The 16,303-nt window shown below is 48.9% G+C and overlaps 1 protein-coding gene across 9 annotated transcripts in view; it reads right to left on the reverse strand.

Moving 5' to 3' along the window:
* Positions 1-13,186: 13,186 nt before the first annotated feature.
* Positions 13,187-16,303, reverse strand: part of BEND7 (BEN domain containing 7) — a 77,814-nt gene continuing 74,697 nt past the window's right edge. For 4 of the 9 annotated variants that reach the window (XM_042944922.1, XM_042944925.1, XM_042944919.1 and 1 more), the window contains one exon: positions 13,187-14,129. In XM_042944922.1, coding sequence (XP_042800856.1) covers positions 14,026-14,129 — 104 coding nt within the window. In that variant the 3' untranslated portion in view covers positions 13,187-14,025. Of the gene's footprint in view, positions 14,130-14,519; positions 14,972-16,303 lie in introns of those variants that run through there. The other 5 variants (XM_042944924.1, XM_042944923.1, XM_042944921.1 and 2 more) reach the window with 3 other exon arrangements.

The following is a 16,303-nucleotide window of genomic DNA, read 5'->3' on the forward strand; positions in this document are numbered from 1 at the left end:
GGAAGGAGGGGTGAGTGGGGGGTGTGGGGAGCAGTCTTGTAGGACTGAGCTCTTACTCCGGCTCCGATGCTATCGGGATAGAAAGTGTCAGAACTGATGAGTTGTAGGGCCTGCAGCTCGTGTCCCAAGAATTGCTTGTTGGTGTGGCGACACTCCCCCCAGTGGAACCCGTTTAGTCCCATGACGTCTATTAAAATTCTGCAAGGAGAATATTCTGAGAAACACATACATTGGGAAACCGTGGCCTATAGAATAAATTTGCCAAGGTTTTTGACCATTTGGCTCCAAGCTTTATCTTCCGTGCCTCTACATACACTTCCAACTGTTGCCAGACTCTCTGCCCTCCGACAGAACAGACTTCTCCTCCTCCTCCTTCTCCTTTTTTGAGAGAGCGTGCAAACAAGCAGGGAAGGAGGGCCAGAGGGAGAGAGAGGGAAAGAGAGGGAATCCTAAGCAGGCTCCACACTCAGCGTGGAGGAGCCTGGCTCAGGGCTCGATCCCACAACCCTGGGATCACGACCCGAGCTGAAATCAAGAGTCGGACGCTCAATCGATGGAGGCACCCGGGCGCCCCAACGTAACAGACTGCTAAGCTCCCTGAATGCTGCCCTTTGTCCCGCCGAACCTTCTCCGACCGGCTGCTTTGCTGGTGTGACTGCCGTCCCCGCTCCCTGCCCGTGCACGTACTCCTCCCCTGGCCTCAGCTCAGGTCCCTCTTCCTCCACAAAGACGTCCAACCCCATCTCCACCCTCGGAACCGCTAATTTGGTTGACTGGTACCGCCTTGTGGCCCAAACGCCACGTGGTGTCTTGGGATGTACAGTCCGGAGCTTGAATTACCTCTGTAGTTGTGGGGGTTTATGTTTTGTCTCGTTACCGACCCTTTGCAGGCAGTGACCACGCGGAGGTTCTTTTTGTCTCTCTTCCTGGTGCGGGGCCCTCTGTACAGTAGGTGCCCAGTGCGCAGTTGTTGGCTGGCTTCGGGTCTCTTGGGACTCGTGGTTTTCGGATTTTCTCAGGCTGGTGCTGCCGGACCTCCTGGGACATGACGTCGGTCATTCTGGCGGGCAGAGTGCCAGGGCGGCCGTGAGAGGGGAGGGAAGGGGGGGAACCTGCTGGCTGACAGGGACCCAGGGAAGCGAGGGACAGGCCGAGCGTGTGGCCCAAGGAGGTGAGTTCTGGTGTGTCAGTCCCCCCTGTAGCCATCTGGGGGCCGCGGTCTCAACAGCCCAAAGAGAAGGGGCTGGGTTTCAGCCTTGCCCCCTCGCGGCACCCCACTGTCCGTGTTCCCACCTCGCACCCCCTCCGCGGCCTCTTGGAGACTTGGCACTTCTAGTCGCTTCCGTAACGCCACCCACTCGTCTCCAGTCAGATGTGACGCTCTCGCAGGGGAAGCTTCGAATCGGCTCCGATCCGTCAGGGGAGCGAGTTCACACATGGGTTTCGTGGCTCACAAGTTGCAGGTAATCCACCTCAGCTCTGAGGGTGGGGGCCTACCATGTGTCCCGGGGGCTCCAGGGGCTCCCAGCCTCCAGCGTGCGGCAGGAGGGTCTGCAGGACTTCGTAAAGCGCACCTGGGCCCCACCCGGGGCCCGGGGCCGCTCTGGGAGATGCTGCGTGGCTGACAGGTTCCCAGGCGCCATCCGTGCCGCCGGCCTGGGGAGTTCGCGTGTTGAGGACGGTGTTTAGGCATCACCTCCTTCTGGCTCCCCCAGCCCTGTCACCTGCGGGAAACCTCTCCCTGCCAGAGTAGGGGGTTCTCCGCGACTCCAGTGACTTCCCTCGTTCTGGAGATGGTTTGACTTCCATTTAGTCTCCGCTAATCCCCGTGTGGACGGATGGACAGTGGAGAGAGGGAGGAAACGAGGGACAGAAAGATACCAGAGCTGAGTAAATGGCAGATCCAGTATTGAGACCCTGGTCGCTCTGGTCGCAAACCTCTTTCTTTGAGCCACTCTGTCTGCTGTGTTCTCTTGGAAACTTTAATAAAGAACCTGTTGGCGGCTGGAGGCACCGGCCACTTCTCAGCCTCTTTGCTGGCAGGATGTCGGGGATATTTCAGACGAAACGATTCAAGTGAAACACTTAAGGCCTGACACATAACAAATATCCAACACCTTCACATGGAAGCTCATCTTAAAGCAAAGGGCTTAGAAGCACGGGCGCTAGGGGCGCCTGGGTCGGTTAAGCGTCCAACTCTGGGTTTTGACTCCAGTCGTGATTGAACGATTCGTGGGTCTGAGCCTCACATCAGGCTCTGTGCTGACAGTGCAGAGCCTGCTTAGGATTCTCTCTCTCTCCTCTCTCTGCCCTCTCTCCTGCTCATGCTCTCTCTCTTTCTCTCCCTCTCTCTCTCCTTCCCCCCGCACCCCACCCCACTCGTGTGTGCATTCTCTTTCTCTCTCAAAATAAATAAATGTTAAAAAAAAAAAAAGCATTGGAAAGGCACATCATATAAGCCCATCTCATCGGGGTTATTCTGAATGCTTCCTGCACCTGAGTGTGGGAGTCAGAGTCACAGTCCTGTGTTACTTTTTTTTTAAGTTTATTTATTTTTGAGAGACAGAGAGACAGAGCGTGAGTGGGGGAGTGGCAGAGAGAGAAGGAGACACAGAATCCGAAGCGGGCTCCGGGCTCCGCACCGTCAGCACAGGGCCCGACGCGGGGCTCCAGCGCAGGAACCGCGAGATCATGACCTGAACGTCATCAGGTCAGATGCTGAACCGACTGAGCCACCCAGGCACCTCACTGTGTTTCAGATCTTGACCAAACCTAGTCCTTAGTTCTGTGAGCTGAAACAAATGATCTCACTTTTTTTCATCTGTTAAGTGGGGATAATGATAGTATCTACTTCGTAGGACGGTTTTGTGGATTACACGAGTGAAGCTGTTCTTGCAAAGCATCACAACAGTGCCCAGCACGCACCGTGTGCGGGAGGTATTAGCCGGTGCTACACGGGGACTTGACAGCCACAAATCTGTTAGGTGAGCGCAAAACTGCACAGACGAGTAAGAGCCCTACGAGACAACAGACTCTCATGGCCTCAACCGCTGAAGTTCTTGGCCTCGATTGCTACGGCAACGCACCCCGTGTTTCATTTTTCTTAGGTAGCCATTCTCCAAATCCCAATGGCCCGCATGGTATTGTTTTTGAACTGATGTGTCAGATGCACTTACACCTCAGATGGGCTTCTCGTTGTCTGGCAGCTAATACATTTTTTATAAAGCATCGTCTCCAGTTTCCTCTCAAGCTACCGAGAGGATACCTTTTCCTGTTACGCTGTTGAGCGGTGTTTTCTCTTTTTCCTTTCAAAGGAGAGCATTAACGTCCAGAGTCCAGAAAGTAGGTTCAACGTACATATTGTTGGAGTAACGAGTTGAAGTTTTCACTGGAGCTTAGGTGACATTTCAGAGGCCTGTATTCCAAGAGGCTACAGTGATATTTCAGGTATTCCTAACAGTATCCGAGGGGCAGGCAGGACATATTCACAGATACGTAGACCACTGGGCCTTTTCTTTCTTACCTTTATTTTCCTTTTAGAAAAAGATACCTGTGTACTTTGGAAAACATACACAAATAATTTCTTACAATCGCATACAATTCTATCACCCAGAGATAACCACTGTAAAAACTTCTCTTTCCTTTCCATGTGTATAAATACTTCTTTTTCAAAATGTGAGTAGGCTGACAATAACACATCATCTGTACCTTTTGATCTTTTGTATTTATTTTGAGAGAGAGAGAGAGAGAGAGCGCACGCAAGGGAGGGGCAGACAGAGAGAGAATCCCAAGCAAGCTCCACGCTGGCAGCACAGAGCCCGACACGGGGCTTAGTCTCATGACTGCGAGATCATGACCTGAGCAGAAACCAAGAGTCAGACGCTCAACCGACTGAGCTGCCCAGGCGCCCTCGTCTGCATCTTTTTAAAGCTGTTGGTAGCTGTAGACATACATATTTTGGAAATGCTGCAACTTGTCTGTGTTTGTAGTTACTCACAGCTACTGTTAGTTCTAACCTTATAACTGTGTCTCTGAAATTAAGACGTATGATCAGGCCGAACGTACTGTTTGACGGTGATTCGCCACTAACATTCCCCTGGGGCCTTAACTATTCTACACTACTAAAAAAAAAAAAAAATCTTTAAAATAATCTCCCTTCTCATTGCAAAAGCAGCACGTTCCCTAAAGGAAAATTATTTTAGGTAAACAACAGGAAGAACATTTTGAAGCACCTGTAATCTCACCGTCCAGAGCCAACTGTCACCAGCACTTCGATGTGTGTTCTCTTAGACTTTTTTCCTATGAGTTTGTGTATTCAAAAAGAGAAAAGGAGCTCCTACGGTACCTATTGTTCTGGGACCTGCACTCTTTCCACTGATTGATTGTGGATCTCCAGGCACAACATTTAAACTGGCTGCGTAGTATTCCGTCTTAAGGGTGTATTGGAATTTAAACTCCTGTCGGACACTGCAAATTGTTTCTTTCTGTTGGTTGGTTTATTTTAACTATGTGTGATGAACACCCTGTGGCTCTGTGGCTCGATCTTTGGGCGAATCTTTATTGCTTTCAGAACAGTTCCTTCAAGCAGAATTGCTGGGTCAAAGGTTTTAAACCAATTTGATTTATGTTGCCAACTGCCCTCAGAAATACTGTACTAATTAACATGTCTATTAGTGGTGTCTAAGTTCCTTTCAATACCAGAAACACTCCTGCTACTTTTCTTTCAAATTCTCTCAACTGTATGAATAACTACAATATTTCAGACTACTCTTGTAATATGCCTTTCCTGGTTTATTTTTTTTTTCTTGGTCTAATTTTAGCATTTAAGAAATTTATTTTGAGAGAGAGACAGCAAGCACATAAGCACGAGCAGGGGTGGGGGCAGAGAGAGGGAGAGAGAGAATCTCAGGCTGGATCCATGCTGTCAGCTCAGCATGGGGCTTGATCCCATGAACCAGGAGATCATGACCGGAGCAGAAATCAAGAGTCAGACGCTTAACTGACTGGGCCACCCAGGCGCCCCAATTTCAGCATTTTAATATTTATTGGCTATTTGATTTATAAGAGTTGGGCATGCGGTAAGTATCGTCTTTCTTAAAAACCATTTATTCTGCAAATATTTTTCTCATGTTTGTCATTTGCTATTAAATTTTGCAAAACTTTGAAAGTATGATTTTACTATGATCTTCATGTTTGGGAAATCCTTTCCTCAGGCTTAGATAACTATTAACTTAAAATTGCCTAGTATTTTTATTATTTGTTTTGCTTAAATCCTTGAAGTATCTGGAATCAATTGCCACATACAGGGTAAGGTAGGAGGGTCTAATTTTATTACTAGTTGTTAACAACATCTTTATTGGGATAGAATTCACCTACATAAAATTCATGTGCTATATACTGAATGTTCATGTAGAAGTCTTTGTGTGCACATGTTTTCAGTTCTCTTGGGTATATTCTAGGTCTTACAGTAACTCTATGTTTAACTTGTGGAGGAATTGCCAATCTGTTTTCCAAGGAGCCTGCACCATTTTACATTCCCACGAGCAATGTTTCAGGGGTCCAATTTCTCCACATTCATACAACACTTCTGTTGTCTGTCATTTGATTACAGCCTTCTCTGTGGGTGTGAAGTGGTTTTGATTTGCATTTCCCTAATGACTGTGATGTTGAGCATCTTTTCATATGCTTATCAGCCTATTGGCCATTTATATATCTTTCGAGAAGTCTGTTCAAATCTTTTGCCCATTTTTAAATTGGGTTATCTTTTTATTTTTGAGTTGTGAAACTTTTTATATATTCTAGATACCAATTCTTTATCAGATCTATGTTTTGCAAATCTGTTCGTCCCTTCTGTGAGTTGTCTTTTGGTTTTCTTTGCAGCACAAAAATGTTTCATCTCGGGGCTCCTGGGTGGCTCAGTCAGTTGAGTATCTGACTTGATTTTGACTCAGGTCATGATCTCACGGTTTGTGAGATTGAGCTCCATGTTGGGCTCTGCACTGTCCGTGTGGAACCTGCTTGGGATTCTCTCCCCCCCCCCCCCCACCAACCCCCACTCCACCATGCATGCTCTCTCTCTCTAAATAAGTAAATAGAAACTTTAAAAGAAAGCGCTTCATTCCACGATGTTCCACTTATCCACTTCTGTCGCTTGTGCTTTTGGTGTCCTATCCAAGAAACCATTGCTTGACCCAAGAATATGAAGATCTACTTCTCTGTTTTCTTCTTGGAGTTGCATAGTGTTAGCTTTTACATTTAGGGCTATGATGCATTTTGTCAATTTTGTTTTTACAAATGGCTGGCCAGTTGTCCTCGACACGATTTACTGGATCATTTTTCCTTTCCCACCAAGTAAAATGGCACTGGTAGAACCAACAGCTAATTGCCCCCAGTAATTCTCTGCAGTAGTAGAAGAGATACACGCCCAAGATCACATTTTCTTCAGGACATCGTTTCCCTCCACCAACTTTTCCCCACCATTCCATAGGCTCCAATAGAAACCTATGCTGGTGAACCACATTAACATGGTTGACCTCATGGATGTGGATGTCTCCTAGGGGGTGCAGAAGGATAGGACTGGGTTTCTGGATGACCTCATGGAGCAGAGCTACCAACCAACACTGTGGACCACCCACCCGCTTCTGGGCTGTGATGAGTTAGAGAAAAACATCTGCATGTCATTTGAACCACTTTATATATTTAGGCCTTTTTGTTACTACCCTTAATATATGCTGTATGTCGATCTAGGCGAGATTTTCCTTAAATTCCCATAATATTTTATTGATCTAAACTACAGCTGCAATTTCTGAAGTTTTATATGTTTAAATGAGGGAACGAGGGGAAGGGAGTAAATCTCTCTCAGTTTCCAAAGCATTTCTTGGCTCTCCTGCGTTCAATCTGTCCAATGAATTCAGACTAATTTTGTCAACTTTCACCACCTCCTCCTTCCCACCTCCAAAGTCACTGGGTACTTTCCAATCAAAAGTCGTTTCTTGGTCTTTGAGAGTTTGTTCGTTTTCGAAAGTTGTGTGTTGTTACAGTAGCCAAGGCGTGACCAAGGCTCTTGTCACTTAATACGGGCAGCAGCCAGTGTCTAGGGGGTCAGCCCGATGTTAAAATACGCCCACTCCACCTCCACTGGGAGCCGGTCTCATGAGGACACGGTGAGGGAAAGACCAGCTGTGGGTGTCGCCCCCCAAGGAACACCCACACAACGGAGGCGGGTAGGACAAACATGGGCGAACAGCATTTGACGCGAATCATAGACACAAAACCTTCGCCACGAGGGTCAAGGCTGCCCACAGCTGTAGGTCTGTGTTACAGGGAGAGTCGGGGAGAGGAGGGGAGGGAGGCGGCATAGCTTCACACAGTGAAATACCTCCCTCGGGGACCACGCAGTGTCACAGCGTTCATTGCAAGGGGGGACGGGGTCAGCGCGGGAGTTGTTAATTGAGTCGCTCCTGATTTCCCTTATCCGGTGGTTAGAAACACATCTCTTTTGGAGGACGTTTAATTCAGTAACAGATGGAGAAAGTGCCGTCCGCTGTAACGTATTCTCTCTTTCTCTGCATTGCGAGAGTACAGCAGCAAGTAGTTTTTCTACCAGAATATGCATTTGGTCCACCACTTCATTGAACCAATTTAGGATGCTCAATTTCCTTTGTAAAATTGATTTTCACTCCATATTCACATCGAGGGCCCTCCACTTTCTGAATCTGTTACGGCATCGTGGTGGGGAGTAGGAACAACCAGAAGTCGAGACAGCTAGTGTCTGAGCAGTTTCTCCACTGCGCGTGCTCCCATCAGCTTCATGTTTGGAAAGTATTTTATTTTATTTTATTTTATTTTATTTTTTTAAACATTTATTTATTTTTGAGACAGAGAGAGACAAAGCATGAACAGGGGAGGGTCAGAGAGAGGGAGACACAGAATCTGAAACAGGCTCCAGGCTCCGAGCTGTCAGCACAGAGCCCGACGTGGGGCTTGAACTCACGGACCGCGAGATCATGACCTGAGCTGAAGTCGGCCGCTTTACCGACTGAGCCACCCAGGTGCCCCGGAAAGTATTTTAAAGGAATTATCTAAAGTAGCTGAGTTTCAGAATTTAGGTTTAAAATGTCCCTCAATTTCTCAGCATTAGCAGATAAAAATGGCCAAAAAGAAAAAAAAAAAAAAAGCAATTGAAAAGGCCCTTAAGTATCAAATCTGTTTGTGACATCAGCGTACTGTCCCGCCCGGGCCTCATTCCTAGACTGTTGTTTGGCTTTTTCATAATGATTCCTTTATGTTCTTTTAACCTCACTGATTACAAAATAGAAATAGAGAATAAATACACACATAGATGTATAAATGCGTGTATATATAATTTAGGGGGATGATCAGTGTCGTACTTTGGAGGTTACAAAGTACAGACACTGTTGATTTGTGTAAATTCAAAGTGTTGTTCCGCATCATTAGAGCTACCAAATTCGCACGGGCCCCCGCGCAGCATGTCTTGTGCGGACCTGTTGATGCAATTTCTCCGCCGTTTATGAAGAGTGTCGATACCGGGACGGAGGAAGGGCTCATGATCTAAGACTAAGGGACAGAAGAAGGGAGAGGGCAGTACCTGACACCCCTCGCCTGTCACAGTCCACTCTTGCTCGGGGACAGGGATGTCCTGACAGTGTTTTCACCAGGGTCTGAAATCTTAATGGCCTTACAGATAAGACCCCTGGCCTCACGAGGCTTAGATGCCAGTGGAAAGTAGACAGTAAACAGCCATGTCATTAAGCAAGACAATGTCAGAGGGTGGTACGTGCTGAGCTGAGACTCGAATTCTGCTGAATGGATGGTGCTTCAAATCTTGATTGCCTCTCGCCTGGGGCAAAGCCCCTGGTCTGAGATTAAGTTCCCTTCTACAGCTCTGGAACACTCTGCACCTTCTGAGCGGCCGTTTTCTCCGGGCTCACACCTTGTGACGGTCCTGGCGAGCCCCATGCCCCAGGGCCCGTGGCTCACTGCTCTACCGGTCCCTAGAACAGCACCAGCCACATCCTCAGTGTCCAAGAGACACGTGAATGAACGAACGGAGTAACATCTGTACCTGAACTCGACTGCCATTCTTTGAGCGGCCCCTCCCCGTGCTCCCTCCCTGGGCGCACACAACACCCTGGGGCTCCCCAGCCCGAGCCCCCTCCCCTTCTTACAGCTGCACTCTCCTCTGCAGCCCAAGCCAGAGAGTCACCAAGTCCCCTTGGTTCCCTTTCTCATGCTTGGGCATTTGGGGTTCCGTCCTCTAAAGAAGTAAGTAGCCTTGGCTATTCCAACAGCTTCTTGATGGGACGCCTTGCTTCAGGCTCGCCCCTGTCCAGTAATGCCCCTGCTTCTGCCAGACAGGTCAGTACATTCACATGATGAATCATCATACGATGATGATCATATGATGAATCATTCATATGATGACCATTCAGAGATCAAGACCTCTGAGGGTGCCTCAGTGGTCCCCCAACCCCCGGCCCTCCCAGTTTCTTGGGATGGTCTACACAACCTCTTCACTCTTTTCCTCTCTTTCCTGCCAGACTGGCCTGACAGGGCACCTGCCGCAGTGGGTGTTCAAGAAACGGCTGAGGCTGGGCCTGCGGGAGGGGACACGGCTCTGGTCTCCGGGGACAGGACAGCCCCCTTCCGGTGCAGCCTCCTGTGGTGCCCCGGGCCCCCTCACGCTGCACTGGAGGGAGCCCTTTAGGGCGGTCAGTTGGATGACGCCCGAACGTGGGATCGAGGGCGTCCTGGCCTTTTGGGAGCACCTCACCGCGCGGCCTCCTCCCCAGCCGTCCCGCGGCTTTCTCCTGAAGCGGGAACAGCTCAGGCCTTCCCAAGCGAGGCCCCCAGAGAACCGGCCGACCAGCCGAAGGTGTTCCAGGCCAGGGGTGCTCCAGGCAGGGGGGGCGGCGGCGGGGGGGGGGGGGGGGAAGGGTCAGTGCTGGGAATGCCTGCGGGGTGGGGGTGGGGCGGGCGCCCAGTGAGGAGCAGCGCCCTCCCGTGTTCAGAGAGGGGACTAAGGCAATTACGTTTTACCAGCCACTTTGCATTGAAGAAGATTGATTTGTCCTTCTGATGTGTTGTTTCCATAGAAGCGGGGCTTAACCTTTTAAGTGAAGATTATAAAGCTACCTAATTCATTTAAAATTAGGCTTCAATTCTATCAGCGCTTAATGCTCAAGTGTTACTGTGGGACTTGAGGCAGACGGTGATCTGACTCCCAGGGGGCGCCTGCGACTTTCTCGATTTGAAGCCGCTCTTCCTGATGGCTATCTAGTTTGTTTCTTTATTTTTAAAAAATTAACTTCCTAAGGAGATACAACTTTCTGTGTAAGACCACCAGAGTATTAATAAATACCTTTTAATTAGTGGTTAGCACTGACTCCATAAACACAGGACTGGCACACAGGCACGGAACACAGGCATGTTCGATTAAAGTAATTTATTGTATTCTTCTGGAACGGACATAAAGAGCATCTTGGGAATTGATATCACAACACAACATTATACACCATTTTCACAACTAGCCTTGTGTTGAATTTTTTTTTAAAGAACATAGTAATTTTAAAAAAATCTAAATATTTACATATTAATAAAACATATATACAGAAGATTGAGACATTATCCGTAGATATGGAATTTTTCTTTTTACTAAGAAAGCCTATAAAAAGGATTTCTGAATAAAGTCTGAACAGTAGTCACAGTAAGTAAACACAAACACAATTCGAGTGCACAAAATGGGATTTCACTGGTGCGGTTTTGTGAGTGCGTGGCTCCAATCTGTGGACGCACTGCACGTATCTGTGAGCTGAACAATCCCTACTCCTCCTCAAGTATCGAAAACTCCAAGCTGTCGCCCCGTCTTGGAAGGAAGGGCTTTGGAAGGTTCACGGTGTATAATTAACAGATCCCACAGTTGTAAGGTAAATGTTTCTACCTGCATTAGCAACGCACTCACCTAACTGTAATAGAGTGGAAAGGTCACTAATTAATCTTTCCAGTTCCCTTGAGCAGTATTTCCTTCCGAGGGGCAGAGGACAAATTCCCAAACCTAAGCTGCAGGAAGACAAGAGCCCTGGTGTGCCGTGTTCCATTAGGACTGGTCTCAGGGAAGGGGCTGCTCACCGGCCTAAAACGTAAAAGGCTAATAACCCTAGGATGTGGTGGCAACGGTTTCTCGGGACCTTCCTCCCCGCCTCAGGAATAAGACAGGAGACGCACAGACGGGAGAGGGAGCTGTCTAGCGGTTGGGCTGAGTCCACAAGCCGCAGCACCGAGAAGCAGTGTCATCACATTTCAGGGACGCCTCCAACCATCTCCCTCCGGTTGATGAGCTGGTCGTCAGTGGACCACCGACTCGGCCCGGGGCCCCCTCCTGGCTCAGGTTCAGCGCGATGGGGCGCAAGTGCCTCGGACAGGGCGCCTCTACAGTAACTCTGAGCTCTCCCCCTCTGACTTGGTTCCAGTGCTAGGCAAAGGTAGGTAACGGTCAGCACAACGATTTCTCCCCCTCGGCTTTGGCATTTCTACCGTCCAAGTTTCTTTCCAGCCAACTATTTGGCCTCCGGGTCAGGTGCTAAAGATTTCACGGGAGTTGGCTTTATACAGTGAATGAGGTCTACACGCAGTGTTTGTGAGGAAAACGGCTTAGAGTCACCATCTTTTTGGAGAAGGGAACCTGGAGGTAAATATTTCTGTACCACAGATACCCACATGGCAAGATAGCGCTTTAGTATAAACCCATATTTTCGTATGTCGGTTTCGTATGACGCGGAAGGCAAGTGTACCGGGAAAATGAAGTATGTAATTTTAAGGACATTTGTGGCTGGCTGCCACGCCACGCCAAGACACCGACGGCTCAGTTTAGGCCATCTGTGAAAACAGTTGTTACGTATCATGTCAGTCACCAGTTACTTTGAGTTTCTTGCCTTTTCATTTTTTTTTTTTTAATGTTTATTTTTGAGAGACAGAGCACGAGCGGGGGAGGGGCAGAGAGAGAGAGAGAGAGAGGGAGACCCAGAATCCAAAGCAGGCTCCAGGCTCCAGGCTCCGAGCTGTCAGCCCAGAGCCCGACGCGGGGCTCGAACCCACGAACCGTGAGATCGTGACCTGAGCCCAAGTCGGACACTTAACCGACTGGGCCACTCAGGTGCCCCGAGCGTCTCGCCTTTTAACTAGTCATTTTGTCACTGTGTTGATACGACCCACGCGAAAGGTTTTTCTTCCCTAGGAATTCATAGCTCATTTGCGCTTATTCAGTTACAAGTGGTTATTTTTGGAGGAACTGATGTCACAGATGATTTTGCCTAATAGGGCAGAGCTAGCTTATCTCCCCAATCAACGGTTTCATCTTCCGGGCCGCTGAAGGCCTAAATGACGTTGGCCTTCCCAACTGCTCCCTCAGTGCCGAGAAGAGCTCTTCTCCCGTAGGCTGCGTCTACGCAGTGCACATTAAAATAAATATGCGTCAGAACTCTATGTATTCACCTTGAGCTTATGAGGAAAAGAACAGAGAAGAGAGGACTGCTTTTTAGTGAACAATGAACTGACTGGATCATACGCTGGGCTTCTAAGAGGGAATGCGTGAGTCAACTCTCAAAAACGATTTCTAAAACTCTTAGGGCAAATTGGAGGCTTGATGATCACATACTACAAAGCAAGTAGGTGACGACTTTTCAGGTATGACGGGAAAGATTCACAGAACACCCACACTCGGCAGGAAGTAACCTGAAATGCTACGTGGATCTTTGAGGGGACTCAAACGGAAGAGTCACGTGTGCTCACGGACACTGTCACTAAAAGGGAAGTCTGGGCAGTGACATCTGGCTCTGTGTCTTCCGTGTTTTCTCTCCTGGTGTCAAATACACTACCTACGACACAGACAAGACAACGCGGGGGGGGGGGGGCACTTCTCCAAAGAAGAGCTGCACAGTTTTCTGTGACGGGGCTAGAGGCGAGGGCGCCAGGTGGGGAGAGAACCTGGCCGAGGAAGCCTCGGTTTCTTTTTCTGTTTTTAATGTTTAGTCGCTTTTTGAGAGACAGAGACAGAGCACGAGCAGGGGAGAGGCAGAGAGGGAGACACAGCATCCGAAGCAGGCTCCAGGCTCCAGGCTCCAGGCTCGGAGCGGTCAGCACAGAGCCCGACGCAGGGCTGGAACTCGGGAACCGTGAGATCGTGACCTGAGCCGAAGTCGGAGGCTTAACTGACGGAGCCACCCAGGCGCCCCGAGGAAGCCTCTGTTTCATATTTAAATCCCTAAGTTCTCAGCCAAGACTTTAGTTAGTTGTGCTACGCGAGCCGTTTTAGAAATTTGTAATGATAACTTTTACAGGGAAGTCCGTGAATGTGTGTTACTACTGGAGTATGTCCACATATTGTCCAGGAAGAGACAATGGCTACACAAAATACAGTTTACCTGTAACAGAGATCATGATGCAGCTATTAAGGTACCGTGTATGAAGATTTGTGAAAAATGGAAAATGCTCGTTAGGTTAAAAAAAAAAAAAAAAACAAAAAAACAAAAAAAAACCACCCAGAAAACAAAATTTTATCTATTTGATCTCCAACTGTGTAAATAAATAAATTCAGAGAAAAGTCTGGGGGAAAACACCCAGTAATGGTCGTCTCTGAGTGGTAAAGTTAATTTCTGTTTTCTTCCTTGTACTTTTGTTACTTCTTTGAAAGTATGTAAAAGACTGCCAATTCGTGACAAACACCGCTGGGCTCGGGCTGGGGGGGTGGGGGGCTTGCTCTACCCTATTTCCAAATGAGAAGCCCCCTTTGTAAATTTTAGAAAGCACTGCTCGATTTCACTTGCTCTTTGCTGATTTTTTTTTTTCCCCCAACACAAAGTGTTCGCCCGTCCCGGGCGCTTTCTCGCGGTTGCCAGAGTGCCCTCCAACACCCGGCCTGCCGCCCGGGGACGGGGGGGTGCTCCCCGAGGGCGGGCGTTTGTGCCCAGGACCCAACAGCGTGGGTTCCTGCGAGCTGCCCACACGCACTTACCGGCAGGGGCGTGAGGGCAAAGAAACGAAGAAACTACGTTTTTCCGCTGCAAAAGCCGTAGGCGCTCTTGTGGAAGCTAGACAGACGGAAGGCTGCTTGCCTGTAATGGATGGATGCGAATGTCCCTGGACCGCCTGACTGTCCCCCTGACCTGCTCGATCCCGCTTCTTGCAAACGCTTAAGGATTTACGCCCCTCTCCCCGCCCCTCCCCAACACACGTGGGTTTGGGAAGAGGAAAAAGACCTTAAGAAGGTAATAAAGGCGTTGTTAGATCTTTAGAAACAGGACCGACCGCTGCCAGCTCAGATGGAGCAGATCGGGAAAGTCTGGCCGGGGAGTCTCACACGTGCAAGAAGGGTGCACTTCACCTCTGGGGCAGCCGCGTTAGGGCACACGCGAGGGAAGGGTCCGGAGTGGCGCTGTGTTCAAAGACGCTGCCCAGACCCGGGGTTTTACTTTAGGGCCCATCAAGACACGCTAGTCTCATCACTGACTCCAGTCATTCATTGAGTTTAAACTGCAGGAGGTTTTCGGGCAGACTTAACGGCGGACATTCTAACGGTGAAGACAGACACTGGAATGGAATCCTAAAGGGATTAGTACATCCATCAGCTCTTAGGGTCTTTAAGAAACATGCGGAGAAAAGCTGGCTTTGGCTTAGGTATGAGAAAGCTATGCGGTGTAATGGCTGGAAGTCGAGAGGCCTGGGCTCCGGCCCAGCCACCAACCAGCTGTGAGACCTTGAGAAAGTCATTTAGTGTTTCTGGGCCTCAGGCTTTTTTACCTGTAAAATAAAAGGACTGGATAAAAAGAAGGGATGGGACTAGATGATCTCTAACGTTCCTTCTTTCTCAGATTCCTTGACATTCTTTTCAGTTCCATGAGGTGGTTCTACCATCCCGTGTTCAATTTCCTCATCTGAAACATCTCTCTGCCTCCATCTTCGGACAGGAAAATGCAAAGGTATTATTTCAAGGGGAATGGTTTTCAAGTGGTTATAGTAGTACTTTCAATAACAGCAAAAGTCCAGGGTGTCAGAAGACAGTGAGGACGGGCAGCCCAAATGCCCCGGGGCCAGTGGGGCTGGGGCAGCCGGGGGAGGAAGTCTGCCTCCCGAAATGCACAATTTCGTTACTGGCAGTAATATTTCCTGCATCTGCTGGGAGGGGGCCAGGTGTGATAAGAACAAGGCTAACCCGAGTTGTCCTGACAGACGAGGACACGATGGGAAGGAACAATAGAGATCATGCATTTCAATTATCTTAATTCATAAATGTGGAAACAGGGCCCAACAAGGAGAGGCGGTATATGGGAAGAACTTGATATAAGCAGGTCCTTTTTGCACCAGGCGGCTCATTTCATTTGTTTGTCCATCGATCTGTTGCTTAGCTACGCGGTGACCGAGAAGGTTCGGCATCGTTTGCACGGTTGAGCTTTCTCATCGTTCTGAGGCTCGCTCACCCGTGTCTGTCCTACCTGCGAGCTCTGCTTTCCTTGCCATCCCGGGACAAGTGCCATCAAGGAACAGGTGACCTAGCCGAGTTCCTACACAGACTGGCTACTGTACTGAGTTTTGCCGAATTTTAAAACTTGCCACCCCACATCTGGAATTGAGCATTTTCACTTAGAGGGTTTTTTGGGGGTGTCTGGGTTTGGTGGGCAGAGAATCTCCAGGTAGTCTCGTGAGGGCAGTCAATAAAGAGCCCCCACAACTACTGAGGGAATAAATTATCTGGCAAACTGATCAGATCCCGTCTCTTGGGCTCTCGGGGAGGAACCAACACAGAGGCAGGAGGCCAGCCAGGGTCACAAAGGATGGGAACCTGGAATTATGTCTATGGCTTACCATGTTCTATGCGGCTGATCTGGTTCGGGTTCTAGGAATGTGCACCCGTGCTAGACGGACTGGCTTCTTCAGTCACTCGCTTAAAACACCCGTATTCGTCAGGTGTCCGTTATAAGAAGAGCAATGACTGACTGCCTCTCAAAACCCTTTTGGGGTGGGGGCAGTGGACGGGGACAGAACGGACATGAATTTCACCACAGAACTGGTGATCCTTGTTCTAAAAAGAAATATCATTTCCTGTTAAAGTACTTTCAACGGCAGCAGGTTTGGGGAGGCACGTGTTGTGACACCAAGGTCTTAGGGCTTGCTGTTCTGAGGTTTTTGAGACTAGGAGACAGGGCGTGAGGCAAAAGAGCTTTTCATACTCAATGTAAAAATATCTCTGAGCACAAGGCACTGAGAAGCTCTGATTCCTAGGGCCGGGGCC

This window comes from Panthera leo, chromosome B4 (genome assembly GCF_018350215.1).
Source record: "Panthera leo isolate Ple1 chromosome B4, P.leo_Ple1_pat1.1, whole genome shotgun sequence".
Classification (NCBI taxonomy): domain Eukaryota; kingdom Metazoa; phylum Chordata; class Mammalia; order Carnivora; family Felidae; genus Panthera; species Panthera leo.